Source organism: Mesoplodon mirus (genome assembly GCF_964341445.2).
Source record: "Mesoplodon mirus genome assembly, chromosome: 11".
Taxonomy (NCBI): Eukaryota; Metazoa; Chordata; class Mammalia; order Artiodactyla; family Ziphiidae; genus Mesoplodon; species Mesoplodon mirus.
This window is the reverse complement of record NC_138987.1, coordinates 77,138,021-77,157,848: the sequence shown is the minus strand read 5'-3', so window position 1 is coordinate 77,157,848 and position 19,828 is coordinate 77,138,021. Positions and strand designations below refer to the sequence as shown.

Here is a 19,828-nt window from a genome sequence, read left to right as displayed (position 1 = left end):
TTTCTTACCATTCTGAGAGCCGTTTTAAAATTAACGGAGTGCACAGCTCCTATGTGTCATTTTCAAAAAAGAAAGGGGTAGGAAATTGTCTTAAAGAGAAGACTCTCCATAGTAAGAATTACTTAGGTAGTAAGAATTCCACAATGTATTAAACTTAAAGCAACATGGTAGCACATACACACTACACAAGCTCTAGACAGGAAATACATATGTGTGAATGCGCTGGCGTGTCTAATTATCTACCAATCTACCGATTACTTATCCACCCACCTCTGGTGCAGTACTGTGTAACGGTTCAGAGCTTTGGGCTCTGGAGTGCGACTAGGTGTAAATCTTGGCTTTGCCTCTTTCTAGCTGTGTGACCTTGGGAAAGTCTGTTAACTTATCCGTGCCTCTTCTACTTTCTGTTTTCTCATCTATACAGTGGGGATATCGCTTGCTACTTCATGCAGCGGAGCACACTGCCCAACACATAGCAAGCACCCAATAAACAGGAGTCTCATAAAATTTGGTACGAAAGAAACCCACGGGAGAGCTTTGGAAGGGGCATGATCTGGTATAATCTTTTCTAAATTCTTGCTCAACATGTGACAAAGATAGGGAAAGTCAAGAACTGGCTTAATACCGTGTTCCAAGGCAAACTAAAATCTGGAATTTGCCGTCCTTCCCAATGTTCCTGGGTGCAGTATTAATAGCATTTACATAGTGGCAGAAGGTTTTGCAGGATGATTTCTGAATGAGGACATCATCTTCATTGTCTAGAATCTGGTCAGTTGTTTCAAAATAAGCAACTGCTCTCTCTGGAGAAGGAAGTCAGAGTCATATCACAATACACATAATACTTCAAATAAAAAAAGATGAATCACTTGGTTTATTCTGGGAATACTAACGACACTTTGCATTATAGCCAGTCCTAAAACCAAAACCATTACTTTATCACTGATTTCACAATAAATTCTAGAGGCCCATGTTTCACGGTAGAACAATATGCTCCCAGGAGTTTATTTTCTAATCTAGACTGCATTCCAGAAGGCTGGAAAGTTTACTCTCTTTAGAATACCTTCAAGAAATGGCAATTGACAGCAAAGAAAAAAAAAAACCCATGAACTTGTCTGTTAAGACTGGAGCCTTCTAAGAGTAAGTAGCAAAGACATGGTAGCCATTGAGGTGGCGCCCTTTGTTCTAGTTATAGAATGGCTGGCTATCACTGTGCAACAAAATCCTTGAAATGGAACTGCTTCAGTAAATCTGAGGAAGAGGAACTTCCCTGGTGATGCAGTGGTTAAGAATCCGTCTGCCAATGCAGGGGACACGGGTTCAAGCCCTGGTCCGGAAAGATCCCACATGCCATGGAGCAACTAAGCCCATGCACCACAACTACTGAGCCTGCGCTCTAGAGCCCGTGAGCCACAACTACTGAACCCGTGTGCTACAACTACTGAAGCCCGTGCGCCTAGAGCCCGTGCTCCGCAACAAAGAGAAGCCACGGCAATGAGAAGCTCACGAATCGCAACGAAGAGTAGCCCCCGTGCGCCACAACTATGAAAGCCTGTGTGCAGCAACAAAGACCCAACACAGCCAAAAATAAATTTATTAAAAAAAAATCTGAGGAAGAGTTATGTATACACATATCAGAAGCAGGAGCAGTGAGAGTCTATGCACTCCAAAAGAAAAAAAACAACCCACTCTACGGGGCCTAGCACTGTCAACTTCCTTTCTTTGTCTAAAAGTTATTGGATAAAATCAACTACTTCAGCCAGGCCTTATTTACAAACATGAAATGATTAATCTCCCTGTTAAAGAAACTGGGAATTGTAGAAGAAGCTGCATAGCAAAATAAAGAATACAAAGTTTAGCGAGCTAGAGCAGTACATTCCGGTAGAACTTTCCATGATGATGAAACTATTCTACATCTGCAAGGTCCAGTTCCAGTTCTACAGCCACTGGTAGGGCTGGTGTGACTGAGGGAGTGAATTTTAAACTTAATTTAAATTAAGCCAATTTAAATAGCCACATGTGACTACTGGTTACCATACTGGACAGCACAGATTAGAGTGATCCTTGTAAAACATAGATTATATCATGTCACTCCTTAGCTCCAGGCCTTCCAAGGACTTCCCATGCCATTCAGTACAAAGAACAAAGTGCTTCCAGAGGCCTAGAAGGCCCTCCACAACCGGCTCTGGCAGTAAACACCCTCTCCTGCGAATCCCAGCCCCTCTCCCTCACTCTGCTCCGGCCCCTCCCGTCCCACCGACATCCCTGCTGCTCCATGCAAGGCCAAGCACAGCCCCACCCTGCTCTGCCGGGGCGCTTCTTTCAGCCTCCAGTGCCCTCTTCCCCGAATTCACAAGGCTCGCTTCCTTAAAGTCTTTGCTTAATGTTACCTTGTCAACAAAGTCTATAAGCACCCCAATTAAAAGAGTGCTCCCACTCCATTGCCTTTCACCTTGCTCTATTTTTTTCTGGATCAACGATGACCTTCCAATATATCAGATGAATTGCATATCTGTTATGTTTTTGTGTATTGTTTGCCCCTACCAGATTATAAATTTGTCAACCATAGGAATTTCTGTGTTTTGTTTACTTTTATCTTTATGTATATCTTGAGCATCTAGAATACTGTTTAGAATATTGTGGACATTTATATATGTTTGTTGATTGAATGAAAAGCACAGATACTAAATACTAAATATTTGATATTTACTTTTAAAAACATACACCCTTATCACTAACTCTTATTCACTCAAATTCCTGAGTTTGAGTTTTCTAAGAAACACTTTGATGAACTTATAACAACACACACCAGCTTTAATTTACCTATGAAGTCCCAGATGAAGACGTTCTTGTGAAAGATGCGAGCAGATCTGAAGCCATGGTGGAAAACTTGCTCAAGCGCTGCGACTAAGCCACTCTCTCCACACAGCAACACAGTGAGGCTTCCTCTCTGTGGAGGGCAACACACAGTGCCGGAGAATAAGCTCCTGCTCGATGTTTAAGAAAAATACTAGAGGAACAAGTGCTGAGAGTAGCTATGAAGCATTTTTTTTTGCAGCTATTAGAAAGCTTACAAATGAAAATTAAAGCACCTTTTATTGCTTTATGTATCATGTATAAAGCAGCTTTAAAATCCTACCATATTAAGTTTTATAGCCCATCATACCTCTTTTTCAGGTTTGTGAAAATGTTTCACAATATTGTTCACAGCTTCTCCAATTCCTTCTTGGATCTGTCCAGCATTGGGTTCTAAAAAATAATCAATAATGGCTGAATTCTCATGCAAGGGAAATAAACCAAAGTACTACAGGACATCAACTGTGCCTGCCTGTGGTGGAAACACTTCACCAGAGCAGGCTGGCTTGTCAGGGTCCCATGAAACTTGCCTTGGCCAGTTTGGCCAAGGGAGAGGCATATTGGCACAATGGAGTAGAAACCAAGAGACCCCCAAGACCCCCAAGCCTCAAATCCCACTTGCAAGCCATAACCTTGGTCAAATTGTCTAACTTCCTCTGAGTTTGAGTTTCTTCAATCTAAAACAGGGAAATACACACCTCTTGGGTCACAGGGAAAAGTGAATGAGATATTAGGTGTAAATCATCTGGCATGGTGCCTGTCACAAAATGCTAGCTAGTCCTCAGATCTAAGGAGAGAGGTGGGAAAGACCCACAGCATCATTCCTCAGGTACCCCTTATCCCACCTACCTCCGAGTCCTTAGTAGGCACAGGCTAAGGCTTCTGGAGCTCTGAATGTCTAATTTGGATCTTGTGCTTTGCTGTTGTCTTAAAAGTAAAGGGTATATGTTTAAAGATGCCAGGTACATGGGGACACCCTGCCTTGAAGCCCAGAACTGTTTCTTTCTGGCCACTTAGTCAGTCTGGGCACTGCTTCATTCTCTCAGCCAGTACTTGCGTACCTAGGCCCCCTTCCTGAGGGAGAGCTTGGTGGGTTGCTTGAATGGAATCTAAAGCACCTTTGCCTCCCAAACCCCAAGAATGATTAAAAAAAGAAAAAGGAAAAAAGGACGGAAAAGAAAAAAAGGTGGTAAACAGGTTTCATACATGGATAGAAGTAAGTAACAAGAGAAAAATTAAATAATTGGTCTTTTCTTGTAGTGATTAACTCTTAAATCAATCTCACATATCACACTATAAATGACATGCTATACAGTCTAGAATTTAAGAATCTTTAAATTCATACTGCTGGAGGATTTCCTGCATAAGACATTTTCCAGGTAAGGCTCAAGTAAGTTTTTTCTATACCAACGCAAAAAAATTGTTAAAATGGAAACCTCTTATAACTGAAGGACTGATACTGTGTCATCTCCAGCTCCTAGTAATTTTTTTACTTGTACCTTTCTCTTTTAAACATGAAGATCTATGTTGAAAGCTTTTATTCATTTCGAATGAACCCTGTGCTGATCAGCATTACTTTGAAACCAAGTTAAAACGTTTAGTTCTCTAAATATCACCTTGCACACACTGTGAAAAAAACACCACGGTACCCATCTCTGAGTTTCACGTTATTTAAATTTTTCTGCTTATTGAGAAAGAAAATATGACCAGAAGTGGGGGATAAGGCCTCTGAAAACATTAATACCCCATAAAATTGGACTGATTCACAAGTTGTAATAATTTGGAAGGACTGAACTGAAATCCACTTTTTAATTTTAAATCAGCATAGTTGAGGTATTACATACAATAAATTCACCAATTTTAAGTGTGTAATTTGATGAGTTTTGACACATGTATAGACATATAACCATCACCACAAACATAATATAGAAAATTTCCATCAACCCAAAAAGTTCCCCCATTCCCCTTTTCAGTCAATCCCCTTCCCCAGCTCATAACCCCTGTCAACTGCTGATCTGCTTTTCATTGTTATTATATTGCTGTTCCTAGAATTTAATACAAATGGAATCATATAGTGTCTGGTCCTTTGTGTCTGGTTTCTCTCACCTGGCATAATAGTTTTGATTCATCCGTGATGTTAGATATATCCACAGTATTTCTGAATAGTATCCCATTGACTAGATATACCACTCGCTATCTGCTTCTCCATTCACCAGCTGGTGGACACTGGGGTTGTTTCCATTTTGGCTATTATGAATAAAGCTGCTAGCAGCATTTGAGTACAAGTCTTGGTGTAGATATATGTATTCATTTCTTTTGGGTATATATCTAGAGTGGGACTGCTGGGTCAAGTGTATGGTTAGTATATGTATATCTTTAAAAGAAATTGCCAGGGCTTCCCTGGTGGCGCAGTGGTTGAGAGTCTGCCTGCTGATGCAGGGGACGCGGGTTCGTGCCCCGGTCCGGGAAGATCCCACATGCCACGGAGCGGCTGGGCCTGTGAGCCATGGCCGCTGAGCCTGCACGTCCGGAGCCTGTGCTCTGTGGCGGGAGAGGCCACAACAGTGAGAGGCCCGTGTACCGCAAAAAAAAAAAAAAAAAAAAAAAGAAATTGCCAAATGGTTTTTCCTTTTGCATTCCCACTGGCAATACACGAATAAGGGAGATTTTTAGACTGTATCATTCTAATAGTTAATATATTTCTATGTACTAAGAAATGGATATGGAATAATAATATCTAAGGAAGCTGCTTTGTTAGTTAACTAAGGACCTCTTAGGTACCTCTTATTCTACTCATGGTTATTGTCTATAAACTGAAATAAAACCACTTCACTGATAAACTTCTGTGATTTTTCACTAAATCATACTGCCTCTTTATTAGTTTTCTGTGGTTCTGGTACTATGTTACCACAAATTTGGTAACGTAAAAAAGCAGAAATTTATTCTCCCACAATTCCAAAGGCAGAAGTCAGAAATCAGTATCACCAGGCAGAAATCAAGGTGTGGACAAGGCTGTACTTCCTCTGGAGGCTCAGTGGAAGAAGCTGCTCCTTGCCTCTTCAAGCTCTGGTGGCTCTGGCATTCCTTGGCTTGTGGCCGCATCACTTCAATTTCTGCCTCCATCTTTCTGTTGTCTTCTCCTCTGTGTGCGTCTAATTTCCTTTTGCCTCCCTCTTATAAGAATACATGTGATTGCATTTAGGGCCTACCTGGATAATCCAGGATAACCTCCCCATCTCAAGCTCCTTAACTTAATTATATTTGCAAAGACCCTTTTTCTAAATAAAGTAACATTTACAGATCCCAGGGATTAAAATCTGATACCCCTGGGAGACATTATTCAGCCTATTAAAGACATTAGTATAAATTAGAAGTTTATTATACTATTCAAAATGGCATATGAACATAGTATCCTATCCACAGAATTCACTTTTTTATAGTATTTTGTTTTATCACTTCTACAGGAAGTTGGGGGTGGGGTAGGGAGAGGAATTTTTAGAATTCCTCTTAGAAAAAGGGGCTCTGGATAACTAGATGTGGGAGTACTGTAACATGTAACTGTCCTTATTCCTCCTTTAAGTTTCAGGCAAGATATTATTTATTCATACTTCCAAAGCTTAATTAAAACAGAAGCATGCAGTTTTTGTTGGATTTTAACATCTAAATTCTTCAGGCTTTTAAATTATTTGTTAATGTCCTGCTTTATTTATTTATTTATATATATATTTGGCAGTACGCGGGCCTCTCACTGTTGTGGCCTCTCCCGTTGCGGAGCACAGGCTCCGGATGCGCAGGCTCAGCGGCCATGGCTCATGGGCCCGGCCACTCCGCGGCATGTGGGATCTTCCCGGACCGGGGCACGAACCCGCGTCCCCTGCATCAGCAGGGGGACTCTCAACCACTGTGCCACCAGGGAAGCCCTCCTGCTTTATTTTTCCCCCTTTTTTCTCTCCCCATTCTTTTTTTTTTTTTTTTAATTTATTTATTTTATTTTATTGGCCTCGTTGGGTCTTTGTTGCTGTGCATGGGCTTTCTCTAGTTGTGGTGAGCGGGGGCTACTCTTCATTGCGGTGCACAGGCTTCTCTTGTTGCAGAGCACGGGCTTCAGCAGTTGTGGTGTGTGGACTTCAGTAGTTGCGGCACGTGGGCTCAACAGTTGTGGCTCGCAGGCTCTAGAGCGTAGGCTAGGTAGCTGTGGCGCACGGTCTTAGTTGCTCTGCGGCTTGTGGGATCTTCCCTAGCCAGGGCTCAAACCCGTGTCCCCTGCATTGGCAGGTGGATTCTTAACCACTGCACCACCAGGGAAGCCCTCTCTCCCCACTCTTAAAGCCTTTCTCTCAAATTAATTTTCCTCAGCTTTTTTCTTTTCAATCTCCTTACTGTAATTCATTAATACAACAGTTTTCTATGAAATGGCTACATGATGCCTGCAACATGACACACTGGAAAATAAAAAATCTATTTACTGGTAGTTTTTCCTGTCAGTGAAGTGATGCTTAGTCTCCTGGCCATGGTGGGTGATTTCTGCTGGGGTGGAGTCCGACACTGCTTCACTAGATCCTCATCTGCTGCTGATGTCATCAATTCTCCAATGAGAATTCTCTCCAGGCTTCCATCATCAATGCCTTTCCCCAGCCACCGCCCGCATGGGAACCTGGTAGGACAGAAACAAACTTCAGAATCACCAATATCTTAGTAGCTTTAATTAGAATTTTTAAATGGCACCATGGGTGAGGCCCATCATTTTAGTGCCTGTGGGTTGCTTTTTTCATTATGAAAAGTTTCAAACACATAAAAAAGTAGAAAAGATAAGAGACACCCTGGGTGTCTTATGACTTAAATATAACATTTTGCCATATGCTTCATTTTTATTTTTTGTTAAAAGTATTTTAGAGTAAATTACAAACAACAGGACATTTTACTCCCAAGCACTTTAGTATGAGTCTCTGAAAACTAAAGATATTCTCTCTTATATAAAGAGAATAAATTGTTATCATCAAATTAAAATAATTCTTTAATATTTTCTCATACCTTGTCTGTATTAAAATTCTGGGGTTAGTTTCAACAACAATATCTTCAAACTAGATGTTAATGTGGGAGTTAAGTTACAGGAGAAAAGAGGAGAATGTTCTCAAAGAAGAGTGCTGGCTTTGCCCAGGAGCATCTGAACAAGCCTTTCCTCTTACTGACATTATTTTAAGCTTCTTTTTTGTTTCCTTTTTTAATCAGACTTCCACCAATCTTTTTCAACATTTGTGGACTAATAAGCATTAGCAGCAAACACAATCAGTTTCTTAAAAGTATCTTGGGGACAATTTTGTATTTGGAACAAAATAGCACAATTTTGTTATGACATAAACAAAAACAAAACAACCCAAAAAACTAAACTAAAATTCAGAAGGCAGCGGAAAAGCTTTGGAATGAAAACAATTCTCAAACCTTTTCTTGTCTAAAGAGTCTTAAAAGAAGTCTGAGCTCCCAAGGACATTTACTTACCTGTATGTATGTCCTGTGATTTCGTTTCTGACCATGACACAATCCACTAGCCATTTGGCTAACAGTCCTGAGTTATCGTGACCGATCTGAACAGTAGTCAGCTTCCCCAGGTTCTGGCACTGCAGGGACAGGACCACAGGTTACTCAGTACCTGATCCCTTCCTGCTACCTCTCAGCTTTAGCGGTGGTGCCATGGTTCCATCCAACTTAAGAACTGCAGAGGACCCACTCTGCGTAATGTGTTCTGCTGTGCACTAGAGAAAAATATTCACATCTAATAGATCCCTTCTAATGAGACAGGAGACATAGGAACATGAACTATCAAATGAGAGGGACTGCACAATGCCCTAGAGTAGAGATGTAAACAGGTACTTGAAGAAAACGGGGGAAGAACAATGATTTCTAAGTGGAGAACCCAGAAACATCACAGAGTCAGTGATTTGTGGCTATGAAGGATGGGAAGAATCTCAAGAAGTGGGAAAAGGATGCTGTTTAGATTTAGTTGCAGAGAGGTCAGAGAAACGATTATAGATACAAAAAACTACCAACATGACTATTTTTCTGCTTCTAATAAAATACTAAGGCAGAACTGACTTCAAACCTCACCTAGAAGTCTTTGAAGCTATTGTTAAAAAGAAAACAAAAAAAAGCATAGTTATCAGTGTCCTTCCTGACCCTTTGTGGACAAGTACAAAAGAAAGCAATGATAATAGGAATGGTGAAAATAAATGTCAACTAAATTCTGACTTTTAAATTCTGATAAAAGATCACAGACCCCAACTGACTATGTATGGTTGGGAACATCAGAGCTATGAGTTCTCAAAGCCCTTGACGTCTTTGAATCACGGCGATCTAGGTGAGGGAGGATGGCATCTTGAAGTAGTTGTGGCAGCAGAGGTGGAAAGAAGTAGGCAGATGTGAGAGTCTAGAAACAGCAATGATGGGACTTATAATGCAGTTTATGTTCCGTACTTGGTAGTCAAGGAAAAGCCAAGGATTTTAATCTTTTATATACAGATGGCTGTGACCCCACTAGGTAGATAGTGTCAAAATAAGCTCTTGGGCAGCGTTATGACTCTGAGTGGAAACTGCTATTCCTCGACTCCAAGGAACATGAGAACAGGACATTTCAGTTAGCACCACTTCCCTCCTGAACCAAGAACAGCTGTTTGTCTTCTTCCTGCGTGCCAGGATCAACCAGCATGTGGGCTTAAAAGTATGGGAATACTTCACCAGGTAAGACCTGAAAACTGACTACCATAGTGAAAGGTACAGTTTTGCAAAATCACTTTATAAATATCACCACGTGGTCTAAAAACCAAAAGCATGGATAGCAGCTCCCCTGTCCCTTTGTCTAGGTTCAGGCAGGGTGAATTTACAGTTTGGAAGAGAACCACTGTGGGGAAAGCATTTACTTGTATGTTCTCTACTTGCCAGGTTCCGTGCTAGGCACTGGGAATTATGGAATAGGACCTGGCAAAGCCCCAAAGTGCACCATTATGAGTGGAAAAATAGAGCTTAACAATTAAAATAACAGTAAAAATACAAAAATTCACGTGTTTAAGACAACTTTAGGTATATAATCCCAAAAATGATCCTGCATGCTTAATTACTCCTTTATATTATTTGACTCAAGGAAAAATGAAAAAGTGAAACTGGCATCGTTGTATAGAACTATGTATGACACTTTGTGCTAAGAAAGGTATTAGCTGGGCTTCCCTGGTGGCGCAGTGGTTGAGAGTCCGCCTGCCGATGCAGGGGACACGGGTTCGTGCCCCGGTCCGGGAGGATCCCACATGCCACGGCGTGGCTGGGCTCGTGAGCCATGGCCACTGTGCCTGCGCATCCGGAGCCTGTGCTTCGCGACGGGAGAGGCCACAACAGTGAGAGGCCTGCATACCGCAAAAAAAAGAGAAAGGTATTAGCTGAACTTACTTCAAAAGTCATTTCGAGGAGATTTTTGGGAATCTGCATTACTCCCGTGTCTCCTAGTTCTCCTGATACACAGATCCAAGGGTTCGATGTGATGATCGCATTGCTCAGCTTTTTGATGGGAATGATCACTGACCTATATGGAATCACTGAAAGAAAAATGCTGAAATTAATACAAAATTACAATAAAATTCTCCTGATAACAAAACAAATAAACATTAAGAACTCGGCTGGGCTTTCACAGATAATTTGCTTTTTAATGATCTATCAAGATGTACTTAAACAAAAAGCTAGATCATAACCTCCCCCAGTCTAGAAAGATGAGGTTTGGTTTATAAGCCAAAAGTCCCAAAATTTGTGGTTTCCACACATATACATCACCATGTGTACATGACATGCTTATCATTACCACTACATTTATAAACAATGTCAGGCATTAGCACCAGAATCTCTGAGGACATAAACAGTGACTGTGCTATATAGTATTTTCATTGTTTTAATGTTTTTATTAATTTTGTTCCAGAATCGAGTATAAATGAGCACAGTTACTGGTATGGTTTCATATAAAAAAAGGTGGTACATGACTTCTTGGATAGTATCCTCTTGTTGCTGATTTTCTTGGCCAACCCTTAAAAGCACTGCACTTCAGAACTTTCCCATCCCAGTTTTACAGTCCAATATGCAAAGCCAAGAATAATAAACAACAGCACCTCCATTCTGGACATAATATGAAGTCTATAAACTACAACTTGGAAAGGTGACTCATGTGCAAGAGGTGCCCCAGGGAAAGAATCAGGATATGGAAAGGGATCTGTAAGAAATCTTTCCCCTCTGAAGGCTCTTCAAAAGGCACACCACTAGATGTCACTGTCCTATCACTGTCCTTTGCTCAAATGTGGAAACCACACGGGCATTACACATACCTCCATTTCCTTTAAAAAATGGGGATGGCTCAAACACATTAGCGTATTTTTATCCCTCAGAGCCATATATATATATTTTTAAAGCAGGGTAGAATCAATATTTTGGTTGGTATTCTCAGGATTCCTGTTCATTCAGCCACAAGACAGCTAATAGAAAGCCCTCCTTGAAAGAACTACACGTAGAATTAAAAACATTTACTGGACAACAGGCTCAGATACAGCCTCACAATAGGAGCTCATGCTTCAATGTGCTCTTAGATGAGCAAAATGAACGGGATAAATGGTTCATTTCCCTAACTTTACATAGACGACTTTCTGTTGGGAGAATAACCTCCCTTTCTGTCCTTTTATTTTGGCTGAAGGAAAGGAAAATGTCAAAGGGAAGGCCATACTTTCATGGTTTAGTAATCATGAGACTCAAATGATTTTTGAAACTGAAAGCAGAAGAGGTTAGTGCAAGATGTTATTTTAGGGCCCAGAGGCTACTTTCATTTCTTTCACTGACAGGATTAGAAAAGCTACCAAAAAAAAAAGAAAAAAAAAGAAAAGCTACCGAAAAAGCCCTGTTTAAGGTCAGCAGTTCTGTGGCTGCAAAGGGCTCACAGATGCACAACAATGATTTCATAAAGTAGAAAAAGAGCAATATTATTAAACTCAGAATATTTATTTCATGAAGTATTTCGATTCCCCTAATTGAAAGAGTTCCTCAGATGAAGAGAAATCTGCATATATGGGGAGGAACTTAGGATCCTAACTCTCTCCGCTATTTCTTCTCTTTCAAAACTGTATATAACACCTTAGTTTCTAGTAAACTAATAGTAGCTTGAAAGATAATACAGGTTGGCCCAATAACCATTCCAACTCCATTTTCCCCTTGTCTGCCTCTACCAGAGACTTTGAAGGCCAAAACCTACACAATTGTGCCCAGTGAAATATTGGTGATATTTATTGAGATTTCTTAGAAAACTATGTTTTTCTGGCACAGATTCTAACCCCTCTTCCTTGGCACTCCTTCCCTCTTTGGGCTGGAGGGTAGACTGAGAAGAGTCATCGCTGGAGGCGATTAGCACGCACTGGTAACTGTCAAAGAGCCTGGGTCCGTGACAGCACTGTGGACTGCCTACCCCAAGACTTAGCACTGTGTAAGAAAATTAAAACAGCCGATTTCTTTAAACCACTATTTTCCAAGCTTCTGATACTTGCAGCTGAATAAAACTGCTGATACAAGTAAAAATTCTCCAAAGTAGGGAAGGGGACCCACTGCAACAGAATAAATGCTGTAATTCAATTTATAAAAAACACGTCTCCAATCATCATTTCCTCCCTCTATAGACCTACAACAACCAGCAAGATTCTGAAGTCTTTCTGAATCTTCAAAGTTTAATGATGTTCAGTTATATAAGTTTATTATCATATACTGATTCTTTGAACTTATGTGTTTCAGGTAAGATATTGGAATATTTGTTTAATAAAACATTTTTCTTTACATCCATCCCAATTCCTACTGCAGATTGGGTTTCCTGGGAAGTAGACTCTGAGTCAGAAATTAGCATGCAGAATGTGAGGAAGAAAGCACGATGGGCTGAGAAAGAAACTGAGCTCTGATGCTGTGAGTGCTCAGCTGGTCCCACAGTGAGTTCTGGGACAGCCCATGGATCAGGCAGGGATGCTGGCCAGCTCTGGTAGGAGGGATAGCTTCAGGTAAGGTAGTTTTCTTTGGTGAGACACTCCCCACAGGAGCTGACAGCTGAGGGTGGTCTTCCAGCAGCATCTCCGGCTGCTGGGGCATAACCTTCGTTCATAAATGGAGATGGGGTAGGCCGGGGGGTGGGTGGGTGGATATCACAGTGTCTGACTCACTGTACTGTGATGTCTCGTTTTAAAAAATATAAACTCTTATTCCATTAGTCATCTGAGCAACTCTTCACTTAACAGTCAATTCTCCAGACTTACTGATAGTGGTGAACACACTGGTGAAGCAGAAATAGTCCACAGCATTGAGGGAAAGAAGATGGTAAAGAAACTGCTCTCTTTCTTCTTCACAACGTAGAAAAGCATAACGTTTATAAAGCTTCCTAGGAAAGGGTATAAGACAAGCACAAAATAACAGTATAGTATATTTTTCATTATGTCTTCCACTAAAAATAAACACCTCCACTTAGACAAACTATGGGTAGAAACTTTAAGCTAGAAAGAACAGACAATTCACAAAAATGAACACAAATACAGTTAATAATACATTTAAATCTATTTAGTAATTAAAGAAACAACCTGCCGTGAATCCATTGTCTCTCAAAGTAATAAAGATTGAAAAGTGATGACTACTGCTGATGGGGGGTGGGGGGTGGCAGTGAATAATAGAAAGTGGAACTGAAATTTTCAGAAAAGCAATTTGTTGGTAATAATTATTTTGAACCAATCATATTCTTTGAGTCATTCATTTTACTTTAAGGACTCAGTCCTAGGGATATAATGTGAAATGTGGGCAAAGATGTTCTCACAAATGTCCACTTGAATATTATTTGTAAAAGTAAAAATATATCATTGTATACCCATTAAAAATAAAGTTTAGGAAGAGCTTTAACAAAAACAAAACTACTACTCCCCCAAATAATAAATAACTTTTTATTAAGCACTTACATTTAAGCATTTTCCAAGTATTTTTAAATTATTAATATATTTAATTCTCGTGACCACGAGAGGTAAGTCTATTAGCATTCTCCTTTTATAGATGAGGAAAACAGAGATACAGTGAAGTTAAGTATCTTGTCTAAGGCCATTCAAATAGTGAATAGTAAAGGTAGTATTTGAACACAGGCATTCAGATTTCAGAGGCTAAATCCTTATGATGTAGAAAATGTTATGGTATAATATTAAGCCAAAAAAAGATGATGCTGAATTGCAAATATAGTATAATCTTAACTAAGAGAACATGTACAGAAGTACAGTAGAAAACATGTGAAATATTTAGTAGTCACCTTTATGTAGTAAGATTTTAAATGATCGTCATTTTCTTCTTTGTACTTTGGCCACAAAGGGCAAGTGACTTATGGGTGGGGATAAGGTGTGGGGAGAGTAATCAGTTTTAAGAGAACAAGGTCAGGTTCACAGACTGTACTTCACATCACGCACTCTTTATCAAACCTATACTTTGGACATTAAGACTCATCCTAAAATGCTCCAGAGAGTAACTTAACCCAACAGTGATATGTACAAATGCAAAATCACAAAAAGAATTGGGTTTTGGTGGCATTCCAACACTGTCACGTTTGAGGTCTCTGTTGAATTCTTTGCATACCTTTGGTCTAGAGAACTCAAAGTCCTCAACCTTCAAATTAGTTCTACTATACATATTAGCTGGATGATGCATTTCATCCAAGGTTTCATGATGGGGTAAAGGGAAACTATCAAAACAGTTAACAATGAACTAATATGCACTTGATTGGTTTCCTGGCTCTAAACTACTAAATGTAAGCATTAGCAAGACTCTCAGAGAAGCCTTTTCCTGTGGACCTTTTTAGTTTTTTACCACTCCTGGTTTTGTTGTGATCTTTACAATATGATATACGGTTTACATAAATTCAACCCATTTTTTTTGGATGGTACTATCAGCTGTGGGACTATTAGCTTTTGTTCTGAACAGAGGAGCACAATCTGCCCCTTGGCTTTGAAATCTGTACCCTCCCAGATATAATCAAATAGGAGGTCAACAGTTTCTGAAGCACGTGCGTGTTAGAAAGGAATTCATGTGCAGAGGAGTCAGCAACTCAGCCTGAAGAAGCCAGCTTGTCAGCCTATGCAATTTATTTTGTAAGCACACAGGTCACAGAAACAGAAATGCCTCAAGAGTCCATCTCTTACTTTGTGAGCAGTTGGTTAGAGAGCAACTGCTTGAGATGCTGGGACAAGAGCTTCTTTTCTAGAGACAATCTTATCCATGCTCGAGCTCGTCCGACATCAGTCTTGATCTCACTCATGTTTTGAATATGCCTAAAGAATAGTAAAACAGCAAAGATGTAAATCCTAAGGCTAACCTTGAACTGGAAAAGAACTGAAGAGTTACAGCACCTTGCACAGAAAAGCTATTTTGTACTTAGAGGAAGCAACAGGCAACACGCAATTTATGTTGATTAAACTTCCAGGGTTCCACCTGAATCACGAAATTAGTCCAACATCAGAATTACCATTACAACACGAGCACACAGGCAATATCCTAAGATAAAGCATTTAACACTCATTCACTCTTTCAGGTTTTATTTATCTTGTTTCAGGCTCATAGATACCTATAAACTGGCACTTGGTTATTCATGACACTCAGAAAAATAAAAGCAGTAAAACAGGCTGAATATTCAAGTTCTTATTCAAAATAATTGTTCTACAGTTGTAGTATATGCTACAATTTTAATCCACTGAATCATTTTTCAAATTGCCCTGACAACATATGGAAAATATGAAATTGTATTTTCTATGGTATTAGAATACAAGCTGTACTATACTAATAAATTAAAAATTCTTAAAAATTTGAGACTTAGGAAATTGTGTGGCCAAAAACAAACTGTGTGATCAACCCCCAAATGAATGTTACATATATGTATATATTAGTATTCTGTGTAGAAGTTGATGCCATACCCAGCAGGACTGAATTTATCTTCCTAATGATTCTCCTCCTAAGGAGAAAGAAGGATTGAGCAGGAAGGACAAGCCTAAGGGACAGGGTAATTATAGAACCAGTACAATGACTCACTGAAAAGTCTTTGTGATTGTGACCCACCATACCTTCCTTTTTTTTTTTTTTAAAGGAATTTTGCCTTATTTATTTATTTATTTATTTATTTATTTATTTATTTATTTATTTCTGGCTGGCTGGCTGGCTGGCTGTGTTGGGTCTTCGTTTCTGTGCGAAGGCTTTCTCTAGTCGCGGCAAGTGGGGGCCACTCCTCATCGCGGTGCACGGGCCTCTCACTATCGCGGCCTCTCTTGTTGCAGAGCACAGGCTCCAGACGCGCAGGCTCAGTAGTTGTGGCTCACGGGGCTAGTTGCTCCGTGGCATGTGGGATCTTCCCGGACCGGGGCACGAACCCGTGTCCCCTGCATTGGCAGGCAGATTCTCAACCACTGTGCCACCAGGGAAGCCCGATTTGATTTTTTTTTTTCTTTAATGTACAGAATGACTCATCTCAGCTGTTATAAATATTGCAACAGGGCTTCCCTGGTGGCGCAGTGGTTGAGAGTCCACCTGCCGATGCAGGGGACACGGGTTTGTGCCCCGGTCCGGGAAGATCCCACATGCTATTTGATGAATAGCTCGCTCCACTTGCGTGTATTGGCCACTGTGAGGTGGGAGAGGGCGTAGCCCATGATGAAGGTATCTTCTGGCAGAAGGCCATCCCAGAACAGCTACCAGATGGTGGCGTAGATCTTCCTCTTGGCCAGGTTGCTGGATGCGCCCATGATGATGAAGATTATGTGTATCATATTGGTGGAAGGAATCACTTTGGTACAGCTCTTCCTGTAGTATCCCACACACCTGGGTCTGGTTCAGAGCCACCTGCTCTGCCATGATGCTCTCTGCGCCGGGCCGCGGGTCACCTGGGGTCCCCAGCGCTGCTGTTCCATGTCCTGGATGCCTCGTGAGTGCCCGTGTATCTCCATACTGTTCGCGCAGGTCCACATCCCCGACCCCCCCCCCGCCCCTGCAACTTGGCTTTCTTGCCAGCCCTGGGCGGAAGGGCTCCACTTCTGCAGTGTGGTCACGCCCCTCGACCCCATTTGTAGGCGGGCCTTCTGCAGCCCCACCCCCTCACCTCCTCGCCCCTGGCCATTGGTCACCTGCTCAGGTCAAACCAGCCCCATTAGGCAGCCTCGTTGTGGCTCCTCCCCCAGCAGGGGCAGGGTGGCTGGGCTGGCTGCTCAGGCTTCCCGTCTGGGGCAGCCTCCCTTGCATCTGATCAAACACTCTTGATAAAATGTAAAGCATTATCCCATCACACAAGTGAGGCTTAAAGAGATGGCTTAAAAACAAGTCAGAATGAGGAAATAAAAGAAAATTCTGTTGCCGTTTCGTTAACCAACCTAACCTCTAAGAATTTTTTTCAGAAATTATGACAGACTTAATTTATCTTTAAAGGGCTAATATCATTACACACGGTCGTGAACGGAGAAAGATGGTGTCAGGCAAGTCCCGCTTAGACCCTGGTTCTGGTGGTGGCGGCAGTGGTGGGCGCTGGACGACCCACACGGGCACCTCCAAAATGAGCCTAGGAAACAGCACTGGCTGTTCCTCAACTACTGACATTGTCCAAATGATGACACACACAGTTGACTAAAAGCAATAAGGGGGAAATGCTCAGGTATTTACCACTTAAAGTTCCACAGTATGTACAAGGTCCCCCCCCCCACCATGAGCACAGTACCAGGTTAAAGCTCACATGATCCAGGAATACCAAGTTGATCAAAGTGTATCTACTAAAAATGAATCTATATGAGGTATGGTAAGTACGTATGTTGTATAATCTTTCCCTAAGTATTCTTCCTACTCTAAAATAGTAAAGTCTACTGAAATTAGTTTCATGCTGGTCTTAAGTATCTGGAGACATGATAGGTGAAGAATGTCAAAATGGGAAATAATTATTTGAAAAACAATGTTATGTTAAAGGAAAATGGGAAGGATTGGAATACATAAAGTGAAACCTCTTTTATTTAGGTGGCTATCAGCACTCCCATCATAAAAATGTTTGCACTAATTTTTGTTTGTTTGTTTTTTTGTATTCTTTTTGGCAGGAAGCATGGGAATCAGGAGATGAGGCCACCAGATTCTTCTCCTCAAGCCCCTTGTTCACTGGCACCAGGGAAATTACTCTGCCTAAAAGATTGCCTCCTAATGTAATTCCTTTGTCCCAGAATATTCAAAAGCTCACAGGATATAGCCTGAACTGCTCAGGCTTGCATTCAAGGCCCATTATCACTTGGCCTCAACATATTTTCCTATTTAAAAAATTCTATTCCAAGCAATTAACTTATAAGACTCTGTATTTTATTACGTGAAGTACTTACTCTCTTCTAGCTTCCTTATTTGATTCTATTCATGTTTGAAATCCCAGCTTCTTCTAGAAAGCTTTCCTTGACCGTGGCAGCCTTCAATGACCTCTCTAATTTATGGAATTCTATAGTCTGATTTGCATTTATTGTGCACTACTACTTTTATCATTTTCTCTTGGTATACATTTTTCTCAGCTTGACAAAAGCTCCCTGAGAATGAGGAACCCAATACTTCTTACTAGCCTTGGATCCTTCTTTGCTCCCTCTAGGGCCTAGTATATATAAAAAGCTAAAAAAAATTCTGTTGCTTTGTAAGTCTATATCTAATTTTATGCTTTAAAACAATTTATATGTGTTGTGTTATTAAACTTTAAATCTATTAAAATTTTTTCTGTGTAGTTATACCATTTGAATCTTTTTAATTGGAATAATTTATTATAGGTAATTACAGTGATACTCAGCATAATATTATACAAGTATTACTTCTAAAATAGATCCTGGGGACTTCCCTGGTGGCGCAGTGGTTGGGAGTCCACCTGCCGACGCAGGGGACACGGGTTTGATCCCTGGTCTGGAAGGATCCCACATGCTGTGGAGCAACTGGGCCCGTGTGCCACAACTACTGAGCCTGTACTCTACAGCCCACAAGCCACAACTACTGAGCCTGCATGCCACAACTACTGAGGCCATGCGCCACAACTACTGAGCCCATGCGCCTCAACTATTGAGGTGCACGTGCTCTAGGGCCTGCATGCTGCAACTATTGAGCCCGCATGCTGCAACTACTGAAGCCTGTGTGCCTAGAGCCCATGCTCCGTAATAAGAGAAGCCACTGCAATGAAGAGTAGACCCCACTCGGTGCAACTAGAGGAAGCCCGTGCGCAGCAACGAAGACCCAATGCAGCCAAAAATAAAAATTAAAATAAAATAGATCCTGGTAATTCACAGAAAAGCAAACATGGTGCGGTTTAAATAGCTTATTTATTTGATTTGTGTCCAACCCTGGTACAAAGCTTTCTAATTTTTATGTATTCGGTCTTATCTGATTGTCACAATAACTAGTAAGTGGGAGACCATCATTATTTCACTTCAAAAATGAGAAAACTGAGATTCATCGAGACTAAGTGACCCACCCAAGGTCACAAAAAGAGTACATATTCTAGAGATGCCACCCATTTTTTACCAATCATTTCTTCCTGGTACTCACATTCTTGGAGAAGCTCTCCTTCTACAGACCCAGAAGAACCAGAAGCAACAACTTCAGGTACCACCATGACGGATGCTCCTTATCCTTCAGCTAGAACTGAATGGATAAGCAGCATCTGCCTGATCTAAGCTGAGCCAATCAGGTTTTCTCTCAGAAACTGGAAATTAGTACACTGAAAAACCAAGTTAGTTTTTGTTGAATGCTTAAATAAGGGATGTTAAGGCCAGGGCTTGGGAGAGCGTGTTCACAGTAAAGCAGAAAAGGAGGGCAAGGGACAGAGGGGAGGAGAAGCAGCAGAAGTGGAGGGAAAAGCAGGGACAATTTGCTTCTCCTGAGATGAAGAGTAGTAACCTTGAACAAAACTGTTTCCAATCCAGCC

At 41.0% G+C, this 19,828-nt stretch overlaps 1 protein-coding gene across 7 annotated transcripts in view; it reads right to left on the bottom strand.

Moving 5' to 3' along the window:
- Positions 1 to 19,828, bottom strand: part of DENND5B (DENN domain containing 5B) — a 210,632-nt gene that overhangs the window by 5,900 nt on the left and 184,904 nt on the right. For all 7 annotated transcript variants that reach the window (XM_082634752.1, XM_082634753.1, XM_082634751.1 and 4 more), the window contains 8 exons: positions 15,066 to 15,194; positions 13,158 to 13,279; positions 10,285 to 10,430; positions 8,350 to 8,468; positions 7,320 to 7,507; positions 3,164 to 3,246; positions 2,821 to 2,947; positions 626 to 800 (listed from right to left, as the gene is read on the bottom strand). In XM_082634752.1, the coding sequence (XP_082490878.1) occupies positions 626 to 800; positions 2,821 to 2,947; positions 3,164 to 3,246; positions 7,320 to 7,507; positions 8,350 to 8,468; positions 10,285 to 10,430; positions 13,158 to 13,279; positions 15,066 to 15,194 (1,089 nt within the window). The remainder of the gene's footprint in view (positions 1 to 625; positions 801 to 2,820; positions 2,948 to 3,163; positions 3,247 to 7,319; positions 7,508 to 8,349; positions 8,469 to 10,284; positions 10,431 to 13,157; positions 13,280 to 15,065; positions 15,195 to 19,828) is intronic.